Source organism: Castor canadensis, chromosome 19 (genome assembly GCF_047511655.1).
Source record: "Castor canadensis chromosome 19, mCasCan1.hap1v2, whole genome shotgun sequence".
Taxonomy (NCBI): domain Eukaryota; kingdom Metazoa; phylum Chordata; class Mammalia; order Rodentia; family Castoridae; genus Castor; species Castor canadensis.
In genome coordinates this window covers 43918088-43938155 of record NC_133404.1, presented here as the reverse complement: position 1 = coordinate 43938155, position 20068 = coordinate 43918088, and the positions used below count along the sequence as shown (strand labels likewise).

General features: G+C 47.8%; 1 protein-coding gene across 1 annotated transcript in view; it reads right to left on the bottom strand.

The window, feature by feature from the left end:
* Positions 1-272: 272 nt before the first annotated feature.
* Positions 273-20068, bottom strand: part of Adamtsl3 (ADAMTS like 3) — a 252154-nt gene continuing 232358 nt past the window's right edge. The window contains exons 24-29 of the mRNA XM_020176611.2: positions 19301-19483; positions 18778-18894; positions 14648-14831; positions 11759-11963; positions 8389-8489; positions 273-3234 (exon numbers count right to left, since the gene is read on the bottom strand). Of these exons, the coding sequence (XP_020032200.2) occupies positions 2901-3234; positions 8389-8489; positions 11759-11963; positions 14648-14831; positions 18778-18894; positions 19301-19483 (1124 nt within the window). The 3' untranslated portion in view covers positions 273-2900. The remainder of the gene's footprint in view (positions 3235-8388; positions 8490-11758; positions 11964-14647; positions 14832-18777; positions 18895-19300; positions 19484-20068) is intronic.

The following is a 20068-nucleotide window of genomic DNA, read 5'->3' as shown; positions in this document are numbered from 1 at the left end:
CTTAACGTGGGCAGGGAGGGGCTCGAGGGGGAGAGACAATGGGGACGACACAACTAATGTATAATAACTTAAGCCTAATCAGAATCGTCACTATGAATCCCCCCTGTGTAATGAATACACTCAAATAAAAAAATGTGTTTAAAAACAAACAAAAGGGAATTACTGCCACCTACTTCTCTACCTGTTTTAAGTTGTCTGTTTGGGACTTCTTTCTACCTCTTCTGCTGTTCAGTCTTTTAAATACGAGTTACAAGACATAAATGATTGGGATAAGGGGATTAGAGTGAGCCTGTGTGTGTTCTGCTCTGAACTTCATGACCCACAGTCCAAAGTTCAATGACCAGGGCATTGAACTTAAGGTTACTACTGGAGTAGCAAGGGGTGGCCAAGGTGACAACACCCACAGCTACCAAAAACAGACACAAATAAGCCACTTTTGTTTATAGTAAGTGCCACTGAATAATAAAAGTAAATTTATTTCTGAATTCCTTAAGGTCATTAAAAGAGAAACATCAGCTCTCATATAACAAAAACAGTAGTAAAATACAGTACATAGGACGTCCTTCGAGTGATAATAAAAGTATAGTAACAAATGAGAAACAGTTACTTTTAACCTTAAATACAAAGGTGAAGCAATTTAATAAATTTTGTTAGTAAGAAAAATATATGCCCGTGTCTTTATTACAAACTGTACAAATAAAATATTGCACCTTTAAGTCATATGATAAATATGTACAAAGAGTATTTTACAAATGATCTTTCTTTTAATTTAATAACCTTCAACAGTCACACGTGATTGATGACCGACCCATGGACGGCTGTGTCCTCCTCCCTTTCCCGCCCGTCGCTGCTCACCACCCCGTCCACATACAGTAGTGCTCCTCCCAGTGTTGAGGCTGACGTCAGATCATGGTGGGGCCTCGGCGGGCTTGCCCACACATGACTGCGAAGCCCGAGGCACCGTGCACCGTTCATGTGTCGGTGGGGAACCAGGTCCAGCACACCTGCTGCCAGAAGCAGCTCCCAGAGGCAGCGGGCCACGGGGACACTGAGGAAAGCAGTGTGACTGCTTACTTGGTGGGGAGGTGGGGGGACGGGAAGCGCCATCCAAAGCCGTAACCGAGGACCCCACAGCCAGATCAGCTTTGGAGCTTCCAGTTCAATGCCAACCCCAACGGATTCAGCAGTGATGTTTACTCTGAACTCAATCTCCACTTTGACACTGTCACAAACTCCAATATAAACCTAACCTTACCCCAAAGCTGACTGGCCTTAGCCCTAATTCAGCTTCCCTTCTCATCCAACCCAATCCCAGCTCTAATCTAAAAATTAGAACTAACCCTGCCTTTCTTTCCCAAACCCTAACTCTAACTCCTAGTTCTAAAAATGTAACTTCCAGTCTAACCCTAATTCACTTTGGGTTCCCCCCGCCGCAAAAAAAATCTGCTCAAATTAAAACACTATAAAGAATTCTTTTCAACTATCATTACCTTTAGATTACTTTCTTATAAACTTTCCAAAATAAAAAAAGTCATCAGGAATATTATTTTATGTATAAATTAGGTCTAATAGGGCTTTTTTTTTTGTCTGTGCAAGACAATGGTGCTTAGGAAGTTTCATTCACAGCTCTTAACAAGAGAGCTTTGAACATTCTTCAAAATCAGTAGAAAGGTTGGCGTTTCCTCTCCTCTGATTTCCAGGATGCCTCATTTGGTCACAGGTGGGTGACCACACCTACCCTGTGTTGCTCCCATGGATGTTCTGAGACCAGAGACAAGACAGCATCCCCTGTGTGTCCTCTTCTTCACAGACTAAACCCAAGGACCTCTGAAAATGCTACTGGTGCCCACATCTGAAGAACCACTGCCAGACCTCTTAATGTAAATACCGTGTAACCCTGAAACTCCACGGGGAGAAGAGGATACCGTCAGCTGCTGCGTCCCAAGTTTTCAGGAGGGACTGCTCTGGGCTAAAGCCACAGCACAGGATGACACACTAACCTTCTTGGTGACTTCCTGGTTAGACAGACAGTGATGAGGTCCCAAGTGCATGGGCACACATGTGTGGTATTTGTTTTTATTAATCCTGGAGTGCATCTTTGATAAGAATTGGCTTTCCAAACCTACCGTGGGAAAATTTCCACTTTAGAACCTTTTAACTGGGCTTTTTTGCATCGACCTCTGATCACAGAATCTAGTCTTTAAGCAGTACACGGTTTTGAACCAGAGATGTGGGGAAAAGAGCCTTTATGTTTTCCTTCATCATCACAGCAGCAAACAACCCTCCCACCCCCAAGATTTATCCTTCCTGGCACAGCTGGCAGCACCTTCACCTATAGAGAGAGGTCTAGGGAGCACAGATTAAGATGTTCGATGAACATACAGTAGTGAGTTGGGTCTGTACAGTCTTCTGAAACCAAGGAAAGAAATTTGTGACATGGTTCATCAGAGACTTTGTTAAAAAATCATTTGACTTTTAGGAACAACCACAAATTGAGATCGCACAGAGGAGAGGAAACTAACCTTGGGTGAGGGCCACTGCTCTGCCCTGGAGTCAGAAATGCACTTGACTCACTTCTCAGTTCAGCCATTCAGCCTCCTGCCACACCCTGGGGACCCTCACAGCCCCTCTGCCCTCTGCTGCTCCTCTCAGAGCCCCATTTTTGCAAGGTCGTGCTTCCTAGAGAAATAATAGGAATGGAATTTGGCCTGTGATCTCAGGACATCTGTCTGTCCATTCAGCTCTGTCACAGCGGAGGAGACTGCCAGGCAGGAGGGAGTGCAGAGGGACTGCCCATGCTTGTCAGAGAGCAGTAACCAATGTCCCCCGCACCCCAAAATTCATTCTTTTTTCTACTCTACAGAGCACTCACTGTGTTGCGTGCACAAAAAGGTGCTAATCTAATGTCCCAGGCCACCACATCCATTCTGAGTGGCACCTTGATGCGACAGGGATGAGGTGGGCGCTGTCAGGGTCCGGTTTAGACAAGGCCCTGGTGACACCTGGGAGGGGTACGTACTGTCACAGGAAGGCCCAAGACAGTGTCTCCAGGAAGGAGGCTTCTGTTTCTGTGCACAGTGTCTCTGGGCCACAGGTTTGCAGCTTATCACGTGGACACAGTCGACCCTCCGAGACTGGAAGCCCCTCCCGCAGGCGGCTGTGCACGGCTTCCAGGGGCCTGTGCACCAACACCTGTCACAGGCCCCCGATGTGCAGTTCCTTCCAACGGCCGGCCTGAAATGGGAAAGAAGAAAAATAGGAGAGACAGGGGGTCGTGGGCACAGGGGTATGAGGAAGTAGAAATGGGTGACATATAGCCCCAGTGCCAAAATCATGCTCAGAACTATCTATAGGGTGGGAAGCAAAAGAGACTCAAGGGGCACCGCGTGAGGCAGGACACCAATGTCACCACCACAGCAAGGGCGCCAGTGAGCACACTCACTCAGATTGCACAGGAAAATTCAGCAGGAGGATGTGCAATGGCAGCCTTGCCACCCAGCCAGGCCTTCCTCCCCCGCCCAAGGCAGATGTGAGGCCTCTTGTCTTAGACTCCTCCACCACGTAAAACTGACCTCCCCATGAGGTATGGAATGACCTTGACAATGCCACCCACACCCTATGCTGTGCACAGCCGGAAAACCGTGACTTCCCACTGACTTCCAATGCCAAAGTCAAGACACACACATCAAAACTGTCCTCGGGCTGGTGCTTATGTGGTAGAGCGCCTGCCTAGCAAGTGTGAGGCCCTGAGTTCAAACCCTAGTGCCACCACCACCACCACCACCACCACCAAAAAAAAATGTCCTCATACACTGGAACAAATCAATCTTATTCCCAAAATTGTGGTCACAATAAGCCACTTGGGGTGGCCTGACGAGCCTTGAGTTTCCTGTTTATAAGTCCTTGAAACACATTCTGGTATGAACTGGAACGTCTACATGAGCCATCTCAACTCCTGAGAGCCATGTGCTCAGGGTCACATTAGGCCAGTCCCTCCCAGACTTGGGATCAGAAACTACCCCAGACCACTTCTTCATGAATTTGTCTCTGACGCCTCTGGCCTTTAAAACAGAACAGAAACTCAATACTCTGTGGTTTTTAAGAAGATATCTACCCTGGAGGACAGCGCCACCTTAGTCAACCCACTTCGGGGTGTCTGTCCCTGCTCCCCAGGCCGGGGCTCCTGGAAGATACATTTGTACTGCCTGAGAATGTCTCTCCATCCCTGAAGATGTCCACAAGGTCACCTAACTGGGACTGGCTCAGGAACTCTCTTTCTCTTAGGGATTTGGAGGTCGCTGGGATAAGACCTGTGAACCTGATGCTTGGTGCCCATATTCTGCCCCACGGGCCAGAGAGGTAGAGAAAAAAGAGTTTTCAGAAAGAGTAAATAATTAAGCAGACACTCACAGAGCATCAGGGAGGGCGGAGAACACAAAACTCAAAAACAGTGACTTCCCTCATAGGTCTGACGGCATCCTCCCATTGGGGTCTTTGAGACATTTTTGTGGCCCTATTTAAAAGGGGTGTCCACACCCCACTGGCAACGACACCATGAGAAGACCAGACTCCTTCAGAGTAGAGTACACACGCAGTGGGGCGCAATACTCCGACCAGCCAGTAGGGGGAGACGCCATCAAAGGGTTTTCTTAAGAAATGACATCTCGCCACCAAACTGTGGAGGGGGGAGGGGAGGGCTGCCCTGGTCACTGCTCTTGTTTTCCCTAGTGGGTATGAACCTTAGGGACCCAAAGTTGAGTCACTTTGGACGACAGAGCAAAGCCCAAGTTCTTAGCTATCTCCCTCTGCAAAGATAAACTTTGTATGGAAAAAGGCTGAACAGATATTCCAGGCGCAGGGTTAAGAGGGTATCACATTGTCAGTCACATGCCAGCGGTAGGTGGGGTGGTCTTATTAGGTCATTGCGTCAGTCACTGTCGGCTGACTTTTGTTGTTCTTAGCCATTTGCTGTGCATTGACAGAAGGCAGGACGTCCTAACTATAAAGAATGAGTCACAGGAAGTGACAGGCTAACCCCAGAGCCCAGCACACTCAGACACTGGTCATTGGGCACAGTAAAAAAAAAACAAAACAACAACAACAAAAAAAACCAAGGTTAGTGCAGCAGAATCCCTTCCTCTGAAGACTGGGGACAGAGACACTGGGCCAGGTGACCACAGCCTGAGGTTTATTTTCTACATAAAATGAGAACGCCAAAATGGCAGCCGAAACCACAAAGTAACCCCGGTGGCTTCGAAAAACCCCTTCCACCTGCAGCAAGATGGAGCTGCTGGTCCTGAGGGTGGCAGATCCCAAGCCTGGCTGGCACAAGGAAGTGGATTTACAAAGATGGCGACAGCCTGGCAAACTTGAGCTTCCAGTTCATAGACTCGGAGTTGATACACAGAACCTTTGCTTCGCAGAACCTTCCCAGGGTTCCTGTCTCTTGGCCGAGGTTGGGAATCGCTCTGGGGAGCAACCTTTGTGTCATCAGCATTTCCTGAGGTCCCTGTGTTGTCATGAGTCCTGGCTCGCTCTGTCCTGACACTTCCCAGTCCCTCCACCACCCTTCTCAGTGGAGGTCACACCTACCACCCCTTCCCAGGGCTATCAGAAGACACCAGCAGCCACCACCGATCCTCTACCTAAATTCCCTAAGTGACTCTGTATAAAACACCCACTCACGCTAGCGGAGCCCTACTGTGGCCACAGGGTGTCTTTCCAGCGTGTCCCTTGCTCCCTCTGTACACTTACAAAGGACATCTAACACCACACGTAAGGTCAGCAAACCGATAGTGTCAACTGAGAGTTGGCAGGAAAACACGAGGCCTCAGACTGCACTCGCTGTCCTCACCAGCTTAGTCCTTTGCCCATCAGCCACCAGGCGCTCAAGGAAAAGAACAGCATGAAAGAAAGGCAAAAAATATAATAGGCAAGCCAGGCACCGGTGGCTCACACCTGTAATCCCAGCTGTTCAGGAGGCAGAGATGAGGAGGACTGCTGTTTAAAGCCAGCCCCAGGCAAATAGTTCTGAGAGACCCTATCTTGAAAAAACCCATCACAAACAAGGGCTGGCAGAATGGCTCAAGGTGTAGAACCCTGAGTTCAAACCCCAGGACCACAAAAAATAAAAAAAAAACAGGCAATCCTGGAGAAAAGAGAAGAGAAATGAACGGGAACTTGACCCCAACACTGGGCACTTTTCTTCTATTATTTAAAAAACAATTCCGCCCTTTCATTCCACTTCCACGTCTTGGTCTAACACTATTTAATCAGATTTGAGCTTCTTGTTAGACTGTGCTTTTTTTTTTTTTAATTATATTATTATCCAATATTTTGTGCGTCTTGTTTTTCTGTCTTTGCTTGGAGCCTGCAAGGGACTAAAGTGTGGCTGGAGCAGACACAGAGGAGGCTGTGAAGGGCAGCAGGTCCTGTGCACATGGCAGGCCCTAAAGCAAAGCCTCTGCAATGACTTTCGCCTTGCAGGGAGTGGGGTGGGGGTGGGGGTATGGACTGGTGTGCATTTTGGGAGATGCACTCGCTAGCTCGGGCTGCAGAGGAGCAGGGGAGGGAGGGGACCAGGTGCCTGACGGTCCCAGAGACCAGGAGTACAAAAGATGGATTTGAGGGAAAAATACAAGGAGTCAAAATGCATATAAGAAGTAATCAGAAAGGTACAGGTTACAATGAGATATGATTTCTCACCTATCCGACTGGCAAAGAAATTTGAAAGAGTGAAAACCTATGTAATGTTGATGACAAGGGGAAACTTCCTATTGTTTGGTGTCAGGATTTTGCTGGTTCTTTGGGAATAGTCAAGTGAGCCTGCCTTTCAATTCAATTCCAGACCTAAATATCCACCCCATAAAATACCACCTCTGGGAACAAAGCTCTATGGCCTAGGATGTTTGTAATAGAAAAAAAAAAAACCAAACAGAAAAACCCCTGAAACAATCAAATGTCCATGACAATGGAGTAAAGGAAGATTAAAAAGATTAAAGGAAGATTTAAAAAAGAATAAAGTCAGTCTGTATGCCCCACAGATGGGGCATCTATAACATGCTCTTAGGTAGAAAAAGCAAGCATCATAAAAATATGTGTGGCATATTAAAATAAAAGGCTGTGTCTGTCCGTGCGTCTGTGTGGTAAGGGTATCTTTGTGAATACAAAAGGAAACATCTGGGAAGGTGCACAGCCTGTGTGTGGTCCCCATCTTCTCGGCGAAGCAGGAAACTAGGTCTGTTGAGAACCAGGGCAGCTGTTCCAATCTCCACTTAAGAAAGCCTCTGGCTTGAACTTGTGGGGAACAGGAAATGCAGCCGGGTCTCCTTTGCCAAAACCTTACTGAAGGCTCAGAATGGTCAGAAGCCAACTGTCAAGGTTGTCCCATTTCCCCCAGAAAGACTGGGGATGCGGAGGAGGAAGAAACAGTGAGGCCTCCAGCATCTGCCATGACCCGGGCTGCATAGACGCTGACACTGTACTAGCGAAGCCTTTCCAGCTGCAACGATCACACCCCACCGGGGTGTCGAGGGAGTCCAAGGCCACACGGTAAGAGAATGACAGGACGCAAGGTCCCTGGTTAGCGTCATTCCAAGCTCTTTCCCAACTTGCTGCTGGTTGGGGACCATTGTCTGGGATGATGGAGTTCCCCCGATGATGGATGGGGTCCCCAGATGACCTCACGAACAAAGCTCTTCTACTCACCAGCTCACACTTGTACACAACAGGAAAACTCCTCTCTTATTTAAGCCCCTTAGAGAGATCAAAATATTTCATTCTGCACTAACCCACTGTGCCAGGACCCTAATCAAAACGGGGAAATGAACTGGTTAATTGAAAACATTAGCAAAATTTAATCTATAAACCTCCATAAAGCCAGGTGCCAGTGGCTCACTCCTGTAATCCTTGCTACTTGGGAGGCTGAGATTGGGAGGATGGAAGTTTGAGGCCAGCCTGGGCAAATATTCCGTTGAGACCTCATCTCCAAAAATAACCAGAGCAAGATGGACTGGAGGCGTGGCTCAAGTGTGAAGCCCTGAGTTCAAACCCCAGCTCCACCAAAAGAGCCAAAACAACAACAAACAAACAAAACCGAAAAAAAAAAAATACCCTCCAACACACCTTCTAGGAAATGTTAAGTCTGACCGACTGTATACACAGAGGAAAATGGCAGCTGGCCTCTTTAGGCCGCTGTCTGCACTCAGCACCCTCATGCTGGGATTATACGTGGCATGTACTATTGAGCACACACTGAAGAAGCCAGGATTCAAGGGGAATTTTCAGTCACGAGAGGAAGGTGGAGTCTAGAAATACTGACTTTGGGGAATTTCTAGTCGCTGAGTGAGGAAGGGGTCAACGTGGGCCACCCTGGGGAGGGGCCAGTACCTCCTTCTGTCATCGCAGGCGGCATCAGAACTGTTGTGATGTGGACAAGCCAGGTGATGCTGCTGCATCCTCCCCGCACAGTCCACGCAGCGTCCAGGACACTGGAACCAAAGCACAGCGCAGCGTGACCCGTGAGCTCGCACACACAGGCCCTGGGCACCAAGGTACTGTACCAAGGTGGCATGGCCAAAGTCCAGTTAGGGGGCCCCCTTAGTCCCCACGAGGAGTTAGAGAGCCTCAGAGCACAGCTCTGCAGGCCAGACACCCCCGCTTCCGAGCCTATCCACCTGTCCCCTAAAACTGTGACCACTGGGGGAGAAGGGGGAAAGGCCAGAGCAATCCACTGGGCTTACATCCAGAAATGACCACACTTAAAGCCACAAGTGACCGCCAAGTCTGGCCTTTCCTGCTCAAGGCAAAACTGGAGGCTAGTGTGCCAAGGTAAGTTCAGTGACTGAAAATAAAAATAAAGTTTGATTGGCAGTTCTTAAATTTCTCATGTTCATTATTGCCTCCTAACTTATCCTCAAACGCCGTTTTGTGCTTGGGAAGCAATGCTGTCTGCATCAAATATCTTTCAAATTCGGCTCTGCAGGAAAGCCAGGATCTTTTTGGTATGCGTTCTGGCTTCATCTCTGCCTTTACCTGCTTTCTTATAACAACTAATCTCTCTCATACCGTCCCTCCCTCTCTCGCTCTCTCTCCTTTCTTAGCAAACACCTTTGCTGAGCTATAATTCACGCCATACGATTCACCATTTAATTTGCACAATTTAATGGGTTTTAGAGTTGCCTTGCCACAGTAAATTTTAGAACATTCCATCACCCCCTCCGCCCAAGGTGTCTCAGTCCCTCCTCCCCACCTCTCCCTCCAGGAGAGGCGCCCACAGATCAACTCTGTGTGTACAGTGGCCTCGTCTGCACTTTTCGAGTGCGTGGCTTCACACAGTGTGTGGCTTCGTGTCAGTCTTGCTTCACCGACAAGGCTTTCAAGGTCTTCTTGCCTTTTAGGGCCATGTAATATTCCATGATAGAAACATGACCGTTTCCCTGCTCACCAGTTGTTTTTGCCTTTAGGTAACTGAGGGTCCTTTATGATTGTGTTGCTTCTAGTTTGGGGTTTTCTGACTTGCAAGAACAGGCTTTCGTGCAGACATGTTTACATCACTCTTGGCTTCATAGCTAGCGGGCACAGGTAGTCCGTGTTTAACCCGTTGAGGAACCCCTGGGCTGTTGTCCGAGGTGACCGCCCCTTCCACCTTCCCTCCGGGGGGTCTCAAGTTTCCAGTTTCTCCACATCCTCACCAAAATTTGCCACGGGTTTTGAACAAACGGCATCCCAGCGGCCGTGAGTGCATCGCAGCGTGGTTTGGTCTGCGCTTCCCCAGCGAGCAGGCAAGCATCTTTTCATGAGCTCATTGGCAGTTTTACATCTTTAATCGAGAAATGCCTATTCAGTAAAAAGGCAAAATCAATTAGAGAGGAAGCGCCTGTCAGATCCTTCGCCCGTGCTTTAATTGGCTTGTTTGTGGTTTTATCATGAGTGTGGTTTGAAAGATACATTGTAGATACAAGATCCTTCTCAGATCAAGACATTTAAATAATTTCTCACGTTTTATCTTTTGGTGGGACTGGGGTTTGAACTCAGGATTTCACACTGGCAAAGCAGGGGCTCTATCACCTGAGTCACACCTCCAGTCCATTTTGCTCTGGGTATTTTGGACATGGGGTCTAGCGAACTATTTGTCCAGGCTGTCCTCAAAACCAGGTCCTCCCAATCTCAGCCTCCCAAGTAGGTAGGATGATAGGCGTGAGTCACCAGCACCCAGAAATCTCTCCCCTTCTGCAGGGTGTCTGTTTACCTTTTTTTCTTTCTTTTTGCAGTACTGGGGTTTGAACTCAGGGCCTTCATCTTGAGTCACCCCCTCACACGCACACCAGCCCTTTTATGTGATTTTTTTTTTTTTTTGAGATAGGATCTCATGAACTATTTGCCTGGGGCTGGCTTTGAACCACAATCTTCCTGATCGCTGCCTCCCGAGTAGCTGGGACTCTGACAGGCATGAGTCACCAGCTCTCACCTCTGATAGCTTTCTTGATGGTCTCCTTTGCAGCACCTAAGTTTTCGTTTTAGTGTGGTTCTATTTCTCCATTTTTGTTGCTGCTTATACTTTGTTGTTCTAAGAAATCACTTCCTAATCTAAGCTGTGTACTTTTATGTCTATGATTCAAGAATTTTTTATAGTTTTGGCTCTTAAAATTAGGTCTGTAATCCATTTCAAGTAAATTTATGCACGCTATCCGGGAGGGAGTCTGATTTCATCCTTCTGTATGTGCATATCCAGTTGTCCTGTACCATTTGTCAAAAAGACGATTCTTTTCCCATCGAACGCTCTCCTCAGTCTTGTAGAGGATCTGTAGGTTTATTTGGGACTTGATTCTATCTCCTTGGCCTATGCGTCCACGCTGTACAGACCACGCTGGCTCCATTGCTGCTATTCTGTCGTAAGTTCTAACATCAGGAGGTTTGAGTGCTCCAGCTCATTCTTTTCCAAAACTGTCTGGGTTATTCTGGGACACTTTTATTTACTTTTAAGATCAGCTTGTCAGCTTCTGACAGGGATTGCTTTGAATCTGTAGAAAAACTCGGGGTGTGCTGTACTCTTAAAAATATATTGTGAAATATATTGACCCATGAACAGAAGAAATCCGTCTATTCAGATTCTCTTCAATTTCTTTGCTTGTTTATTTTTTAAAAACCACTGTTTCTCCTGTGACTGCCCTTCATGCCTGTGTCTGTCCCTGCCTGAATAGTGACCACTATGCCCACCACAGCTCTGCGCCATGCTGTGACACGGATTGGCCCCGCTAATCTGTGCTCCTGGAAGCCTCTTGTCCCCACTTGCCCTCCCATGGAAACTATACTGAGTGTCACAGAGAGGCTGCAAGAACTCATTTAGGGCACTGATGTCTTTACAGTACTGACGTTTAGGTATCTTATTTGTCCAGCTTTTCTTCTATGTGTTTCAACAACGTGTGATATTTCCTTATGAGTTCCTATGCGCTAGAAACAATGGCTTTTATTGCAGTTTTATTAAGGGAGGCGTTTGGAATATGGGTTCCGAGGCCTGGTGTCTCCCCCTGATCTGTCTCGGGCTTCACTTATTGCACGACTGCATTCAAAGGACCTGAGCTTCAGCTCACTTTTGCTCTGGAAGACAGACGTTGTAATTTCAAATGCAGGCCTTGAAGCCAGAGCTACACACTCAGTTTGGAGGCCAATTAGACTTTTTTTTTCCCCTCAAAATTAAAAGAAAAGGTTACTAGAGTAAGGTGATGACTAGAGATACACTGTCAACGCAGGAGGTTACCTGACGCCCCGGTTCCGTGACCCCTCGGACACACGGACGACGGGAACATGGCTTCCTAACCAGAGGTCGGTCTTTGGTGGGGCACGCCTGTGAGGACATCACCTGCACCGTCCCGTTGGCTTTCATCCTCCTGCAGGTCACTTGCCGGCTGTGGGACCCTCTACCACAGGACACGGAGCACTCCGACCACATGCTCGCAAACCACCTGGGAGCAAAGACTACAGGACTTAGTGAGGCCGGCGCCAGCCTTGCGAGCTGATCCCAACACCAGCGCCGTCTCAGGGCTGTCCCATGTCCTATGGGATGGGCGACAGCATGGACAACTCCCAGCCTCCACCTTGTTCTGTTACTCAGGGACCAGAGGTTAGAGTAACAGGTTAGAGGTGGGGAGGAACCATCGTCACGTTTATTGGGAGGTGACACTCATGACACCCGTACAGCACTGGAGGTAGAGCTGGGCCGAATCAGGTGGACATCTGAAAAGGTGGATTTCACTTCACTGAGAGCAAACAGAGGAACATGCATCTAAGCACCTGTGCCGTTTGCTCCAAAAGACACTCGCCTGCAGTCTTCAGGTGTCCCCGTGTTACTCCCTTCTTACGCAAATTGACTTTGGTTATGGCCACATAGCTAGAGTGCCAGCGGACTGGGCTTGGATTCTAGATTTACCTGACCCTCGGGTCATGCTGCCATGAATATAGGAGACTAACCCTGGAGACAGACAGACACCTTTGAAATGTCCTGTCCTCTGTCACTGAAGACGCAAAGCAGTGGCTCCCACCTGAGGTCCTTGGTTGTCCAAGGGATCATGCCAGCTGACATTTCGCATCTGCTCCAGTGATAAAAATGCAGGCTACAAACCACAGTGGGGTGGCAGTGCCTGCGATTTGGGTGACCAATGAGTCACAGGTATTTCCATGTCACACTGCACTGTTGGTGGGCATCAAATCTGTTACCATACCAAGCATTTAAAAACGGGTCAATGAGTGTGTTTCAGGGAAACGGGTTTCCTTTGCATTAAATGCATTTTATCTTACATGTGCGAACTCCACACCAGCAGGGGGTCCATGGCCCAGAAATGCCATGGTAGAGGATCTGGGGCATTGAATGAACCGCAGGATTTCTACTGGCAATGACAGTGGACGACTGTATTTGTTCTAGGAATGTGCAAGGACTTGAGAGTATTTCATAACTGAGGCTGAATGTGACAGTCACAACTGACAGAAGGCAGCTTCTCAGGCCAGGTGCCCTTAGTTAACGCTGGCGTGAGCCGGCCACTCTCCGAGGCTGACCCTCAGCGTCCGCAGTGTCCGCAGCCCTGTGGGGCCTCGGCCAGGCAGTCGGTCCACGTCAGTGCCACTGCGTCTCCCTGTCTTCTCCAGTGTCAGGCTGCCTCCCACTCCCGTCCTCGGCACAGGGGATTGGATGTAAGGTGGGTATCCACGAAAGGAATGAGCTGTACATAATAGTAACCTTATTAAAATAAGGTTGATAATTGCATCCGTCTTACAGGTTTGAACTCAATAAATGCCTCTTTATTTGTTAATTTTCTGTGTTAATTTTGGTGCTATTTGGTCAGTCATTTGCTAGCTCTATGCTATCCAAGCACTCATTTCACACGTCTAGACAGTGTTGATGGGACAGACGTGGTGCTGAGTACCAGGAATAAATTATTCAGCAAGCATTTATAGATTTGCTGTCCTTGAATGGGCAGCAAAGTGGGGGAGCAGCGAGGACAGCTCATGGTAAGAGCTACGAAGAACAGTTAGCCTCTAGCACAGGGCTTGGTTTAGTTTGGAGGGCTAAGGTCAGGGATGGGTTCCCTGAAAACGTAACATATGGAGATATATGGAGATGTGGGAATGATTAAGTAAAGTGAGGTGCAAAGACTCTGGTCAGAAGGGCAGACTGCACAACCGAGACAAGAAGACCAGTGTGGACGGAGCTCAGGCAACCAGGGCTGCACAGACAGGAAGGCATTCCAAGTCAGCAATGCGCAAGGAGCCCAACTGCTTCTCCCATTGACTCAGCCAACAAATACCACTGAGCACCGTGTGACAGATGTGACAGTAGACGGTGTGGCTATGAAGATGGCGTAAGACAGGCACAGCCTCACGGCTAGGCATTTTGGCCTTTGTCCTAAGAACAAGGAAAAGTCATCGAAGAGGTTTAGCCAGAGGTCTACCGTGATGAATTTGTTTTGAAAGATGGTTATTTTTACAGAGTGAAGAAGGAACCATACCGAAGGAGACAGTAATGGGGGTGGGGGTCCCCTGGGTGTCCCTGTGAGACACAGGGCAGCTCAGACTCCAGAAGTAACAGTAGAGATTGACGAGGGTGGATGGAGGGTTGAGGTTGAAAAAGAGAGAGTCTGGGATGGAGTCAGTGAGACCTGGAATTCTGGGGTGGACCAGGGTTGGTGGTGACCACAAGTCAGCTTTTGACTCTTTTCTAATTACTGTCTTGTATCATCTATTATTTAGGAAAGGTATTCATGGTCTTAACTCCAGGGGCCATGCTTGCCCCTGGTGGCTGGCCCAGTGTCACTTTCTAGATAAACCCATGAAATGAGCTTCTCTGCAGTCCTGAGGAGGCGACTGCCCTTGTGAGTGCAGAAAGTGGACTTGGGCAGTCATTGAAGGCAAAGGCCATGCGATCAGATTGTTTTGGTTTCAATTCTGTCACTTTAGACTGTCGGGCCCAGGACGCTTTTCCCATCTGTAAAACAGGAAACCAACATCTATCTGGCCTGGCAGGCTCCAGTGAAGTGAGCCCATCCACGAATGTCTGGTGCACCATGTGTGCTAAATAAATCTTGGCTGTTGAGCTGTGATGCCTTTAAATAAGCCAAACCTTGGCCCTGGTGAAGTAAGAGAGGGCTTCACATACCTTGCTGGGCAGTCCCGGATGTTACAAGGTTGAAACCCAGCCCGAGGCTTCCGGAGGGGGTCACAGAGGCCTTCACTCACTTCCTGCCCATTGGCCAGTACACACTGGGGTCTCTGAACACGGGCTCCCAAGTGGCCACAGGTGGCAGAACAATGTGTCCAATTGCCAGGTTCCCAAAAAGGCTCTGCAGAAAGGAGATAAAATGTCAAGGCAGTCCCAAAGACAGAATCTGATGGGCTGGAGGCAGTAGGGCGGGAGACCACCACGAGCTGCTCTCTGGTGGGCTGCCTGCCTGCTTTTCCAAGTAACTCACAGAGAGAAAGCTCTTGCATAGTGCAGGGGGCCCTTTAAATCTTCTTTTCCCTCAACTCACTTATTGCAATAACTGACGGGAATAGTGGCCAAAATGGGTTCCTTGGACCACAGCCTGGGAGAGGGGCTATTGCAGGCCAACTCGGTCTGCCAGGAAAACCCCAGAGAGAGGGAGGAGGTGCTCTGTGCAGTGGGCCGCCTCCTCAGCTTCCTCCACTGAGTCAGCCAGCCAAGAGAGGAAGGCCCCTCCAGGGGACACTCCAGCACAGTCGATTCCCCAAAAGTAGATCAGGCAGAGACACAGGACATGATTTAGAAGAAGGAACAGAGGCCAGGGTTTATGCAGTAAGGTTAAAGTCGTGTTTGAGTTCCATTCTTCTTTTCCCATTAATTCTTAATCAAAACTTCAGATTATCCCTGAAATTGCAGAAAGAATTTGTCAAGACATCTGGGAAAGATAAAAAATGGTCTTTTCGTTTAGAAAGAAAAGTAGGGGATAACCACCTCCAGTAGTCACAGCCCTTATTTGGTTTTGTTTTAGACCCTGTTCCAAACAGCCTTCCCTTCTCTGCTGACACCTGGTGAAAAGTGAGGTAGGACCTGACGATGACAGATTTGTGTATGATCACAGAAAGTGCCAGATTTTCCTCTAATGATCACGAGTAATTGATCACTACCAGCTGTGTCCGCAGGAAGGGTGACTTCTTCAACATACTGTTTTCCAGTTTTTCCTTCTGAGTTTTGAACTTTTTTGTCTCAAATTGGCATCATTTGTGGAGCATAGCTGTAAACTATATTTGGAGTTTGACCCTTAGGATTACGGTTTACTTAAAAATTGTTTGTTTTTTTAAACCTGGCTGCATATTGAGACCCTCCCAGGTGACAGGTACAAGGTTAGACACCCTATAATCCATTGTTCACTTGGTCTTCCTGGTCATTCTGTGAGGCAGATGAGTTTATTTTATTTTTTTGTTTGCAGTAGTAAAGATTGAAGAAAATTAAGAAACTTGCTCCAGGCCTCTCACCTGTTTGCTGCACTGGAACCCATGTGGGTCTGACTCCAAATCGTTCTTTGCCACATGTCACAAGGACACCTTGACAGTTCAAGGCATTTAAAATGCATGGCTTCCTATTAAAGTATGATCTGCATACAATAAAATATCCAGATCTCAGAGGTGCCGTTTGATGACTTTCCACAGTTGTATGAACTCATGTAACTACAATCCAAAGCAAGGTATATGACATTTTCATCACCCCAAAAAGTTGCTTTTTACTTCTTCCCAGTCAGGTCTCCTCCCCTCTCACACAACCACCGGCTCCTTTCTGTCCGGATTCCCTGGCTTTCCCTATTCCTAGACTTCACGCCTTTGTCCTTTTGCATTTGGCTTCTTTCACGCGGCAGTTTCTGAGAATCTCTTAAATCACGGAGCTCAGCAACAGTTCATTCTTTTTCACTACCAACTGATACTCCATTTGTGAGTGCGTCATGGGTTCCTAGAATCCATTCCTTTCTGGGCTGTCACAGGTAAGGCAGAACATCCTTGCACCAGCCTTTCTGTGAGCACGTTTTCACCTGGCTGGGGAAAATACCTGCAGTGAAATGCCTGGGTCAGGGGTGGGTGTGTGCTCAGCTTCAAAACAAACCGTCAAACGGTTTTCCAAAGTGGCCTCGTCTCACCGTCTTACCCGCTAAGCAATGCCTGTCAGGAGTTTTTAGTTTTATATTCTTGCCGAGAGTGGTTCTGTCACTCTTTCTGTTTCCAGCTACCCTGCCAGGTGTGCGATAGCATCTCCTGTGCCATCTGTAAACCTGTGCCCACTGTTGACTAGCAGCTGTTCTTTATATATTCTGCATTTAGTTCTTCAGCTCAAACTTGTAGACATTCTTACATCATCTAGATACAAGTTATTCATTAGCAATGTGTTCCGCAAGTTTTTTTCCCAGTCGCATTTGAAAAGTAGATCTTATCACAACTCTCCTACATGGCCCCTCAAGGGCCTCAGTCTTTACCTTGACCCTCAAAACCCTGAGGGTCTCCTCACCTCACTCCCCTCCCTCTTGCTCACAGCACCCTCGTCACATGCATCTTATTTCTGCTCCTTGACCTCATTAGTCCCTGTCAGTCTTTGCGCAACTGTTCCCTCTGCCAGAAAGGGTCTTCCTCACCTTCCTCCATCTCATCCAGTAGGTCTGGGCTAAGTGTGACCTCCCCAGAAGTCTGTTCTGACTCTCTTCACTAAGGAGGCTATCTGCGCGGTGTAACTCATCACTTTGGGTTTTTTTTTTAACTTCATAGCAAAACACATATCTTATATATGTATTGTTTACTTATTTCTTATTCATCTCTCCTACTGGAATGTTAAGTCCATAAATGCTGCCCTATTCAACACCAGGTCAGGACACGCTATGTATCAGTCACTCGATCAAAACTGAGTCTCTTTGAAATGCTAAGGTAAGGATCCACCGAAGGGTTGGTATATTTTGCATTGTGTACATATATGGTGCGTGTGGGTGTTCGTGTGTGTGTAGGGGGTGACCGATGTGTGTAGCGCTGATAAACCAAGTGTTTGACTACTGCCAAGGCTTGACCTTCACCTGTAGCTCAGTCTTAAGGATATCCATTTTTATTAACTGCTGGGGCCAGCTCTCGTCCTTCATGTTCTGTGGCTTGCAACTTCTCTGTGCCTTTGCACACCCAAGTTCCTCTGACCCATGTCCTTCTTTCTCTTCCCTGAACAAACATCATGGCCGACACAGAAACTTAGCCGACTTCCCCGGGGCGAGGTAAGACCCTTCTTCAACGCAGTCATTGACTTCCCTCATTCCTCCATGATGGCTTCAAAATATCCATTTACGTGACTGGCTCCCTCTCAGGCTGTGAGCTTCTCCAGGGACTAAGTCACCTCTGTATCCCTAGCCCAGGGAAGAGTAAGCAATCCCTGAATATTCCTGATGGCAAGTGAATAGAAACTGGTGCATGTCTTAATGCTATTATGTCTAGAAGAAGAAAGTATCTAAACACCTCAGCTAAGGAGGCCATAACTAACACGTAAAGGATTGTTGATTGGCAGCTCAACATTATTTTCCCCTCCCAGGCTCTCCCTTGCATCTCAATCTCCCTAGATTGAGAAACCACTTCCTCAATCTACCTGCCAGGTAATGTTCTGCATGACTCATTCTGCAAGGCGAGCTAGTACTCCAGGCAAAGAAGGATAAAATGACACTGTCATTACTGTTTCTGCATAAAAAGAGCCAAGCACAAGGGGTCACAGTAGCGTCTGTGTGTCCTGTGACATGCCCACTTTTGAGCTACAGGGAGCTGAGAGCATCAATAATGACTTCCTGTAATTCTAGCGTTTCTGAACTCCACCTTCCCTTGGCCTTCTGAAGAGGTTTTTGAGCTTGGAGTACTTAGGTTCTCCTGATCAAGCACTGACGCATAACAAAGTTGATACGTACGAGAAATTAATTGACTCTAGAACTCTTAGCAAACCTTCCCTCTATTACTATTTCCTGAGTTGCCAATAGTCTTACACTGGAAAGTCAACACCTCCATCATTATCACAAATAATGGTGCACTTAGGGATAAGAGTCCTGGGCTTCCTCAGAAGCAGATCTTCAAAAAAAAAAAAAAAGTATCTCAATGTGGAAGGAATAAGTTGAGCCACCAAAGACTGAGGGGCAAGGAAGAATTTGGCCAGCTGCCTCGGCATCATTTCAGATATTGCAGTGAAACCATGGGGGTCCTCTAGCTAAGCCCTCTTCTTTACCCCCTGCCTCACAAGCAGGAAACCTCACGAAAGCCTGAGTTGCAGACCTGGAGTCAGGGGCGCTCCTGCCAGGTCACTGTTGTTGGTCCTGGAGTCTGGCGTCTGGAGAACATGGTTTTTGCGTCTCTTATAAAAGTTGATTTTGCTGCCTGGCCATCTTCGTTCTGAGAAAACAAAAAGTAACACCTTTCACCAATTTGCAACCATTTAATTCTGATTCCAGCACAGGTGTTCTTAAAGGCAGCTACTAGGAAATAAGCCCTTTCTTTTTGGTGATACTGGGTTTGGAACTCAGGGCCTCACGCTTGCTTAGGCAAGTGCTCTACCACTTAAGCCATGTCCCCACCCTTTTGGCTTTAGTTAGTGTTTTTGGATGCTGTCTCCCATTTATGCCTGGGCCTGCCTCGACTGCAGTCCTCCTATTTACACATCCCGTGTAGCTGGGATGACAGGTGACCATCACGCCTAGCTTTTGGAAATGAGCTCTCTTTGATGGAATGCTGGGTCCCAGGATGCTCGGTCTCACACGGGCCTGGACATATGGGTGGGGTGGGTGAATGTGACACTCACCCAGCAAGTGGAGGACAGATATGGCCACTGCCTTTCCAAGAGCATTGGTGGCTGTGCAAACGTAGGTTCCTTCATTCTCCAGAGACACATTCCTCAGCAACAGGGACCCATCGTAAAGCAAGGAGAGATTGTCACCCAGAGGTCCTCCTCTCTTCAGCCACGTGACATGAGGCTGAGGGACACCTTTGGAACAAAGCAAAACCAACCAAGGCAATTCCTTTAAGACCAGGGCCACCACCACGTGACAAGAACCACTTAGTGCTTTGACCACTGTCAGCAAATGGGCTTAACATGGGGGGGACGACATGTGGGGGTAGGGTAGAGAGAGAAATTCCCACTGGTGAGCAGTCACCAGGAAGTCTTTGGAAAATAAAAATATCCACTTTGGGTCTTTGAGTTGCTTGCTGTGCACACACAATTCCAACATTCCTCCGGGAGGAAGAACGCACAATCTGCAGGGAAGCAGACTCTGCCCATCAGGGTGTTGTAAAGGAGGATGATTTCAGGAAACAGAAAGAAGTGCTGTGTTTCAAGTGAGGGTCAGTGTGCCATAGACCACAGGCAACAATGCAGGGGCCTGGAGAAGGGAAGGAAAGCGGGGATGTGAAGAATTGGAAGAATTTCTTTCCCCCCCCCGACCTCAAAGTCTTAGCGTTTTGCTGGGCCATGGTATTCAAAACTCAGGAATCTTTCTTTCTTTCTCTTACTTTCTCTCTCTCTCTCTCTCTCTCTCTCTCTCTCTCTCTCTCTCTCTCTCTCTCTCTCCCT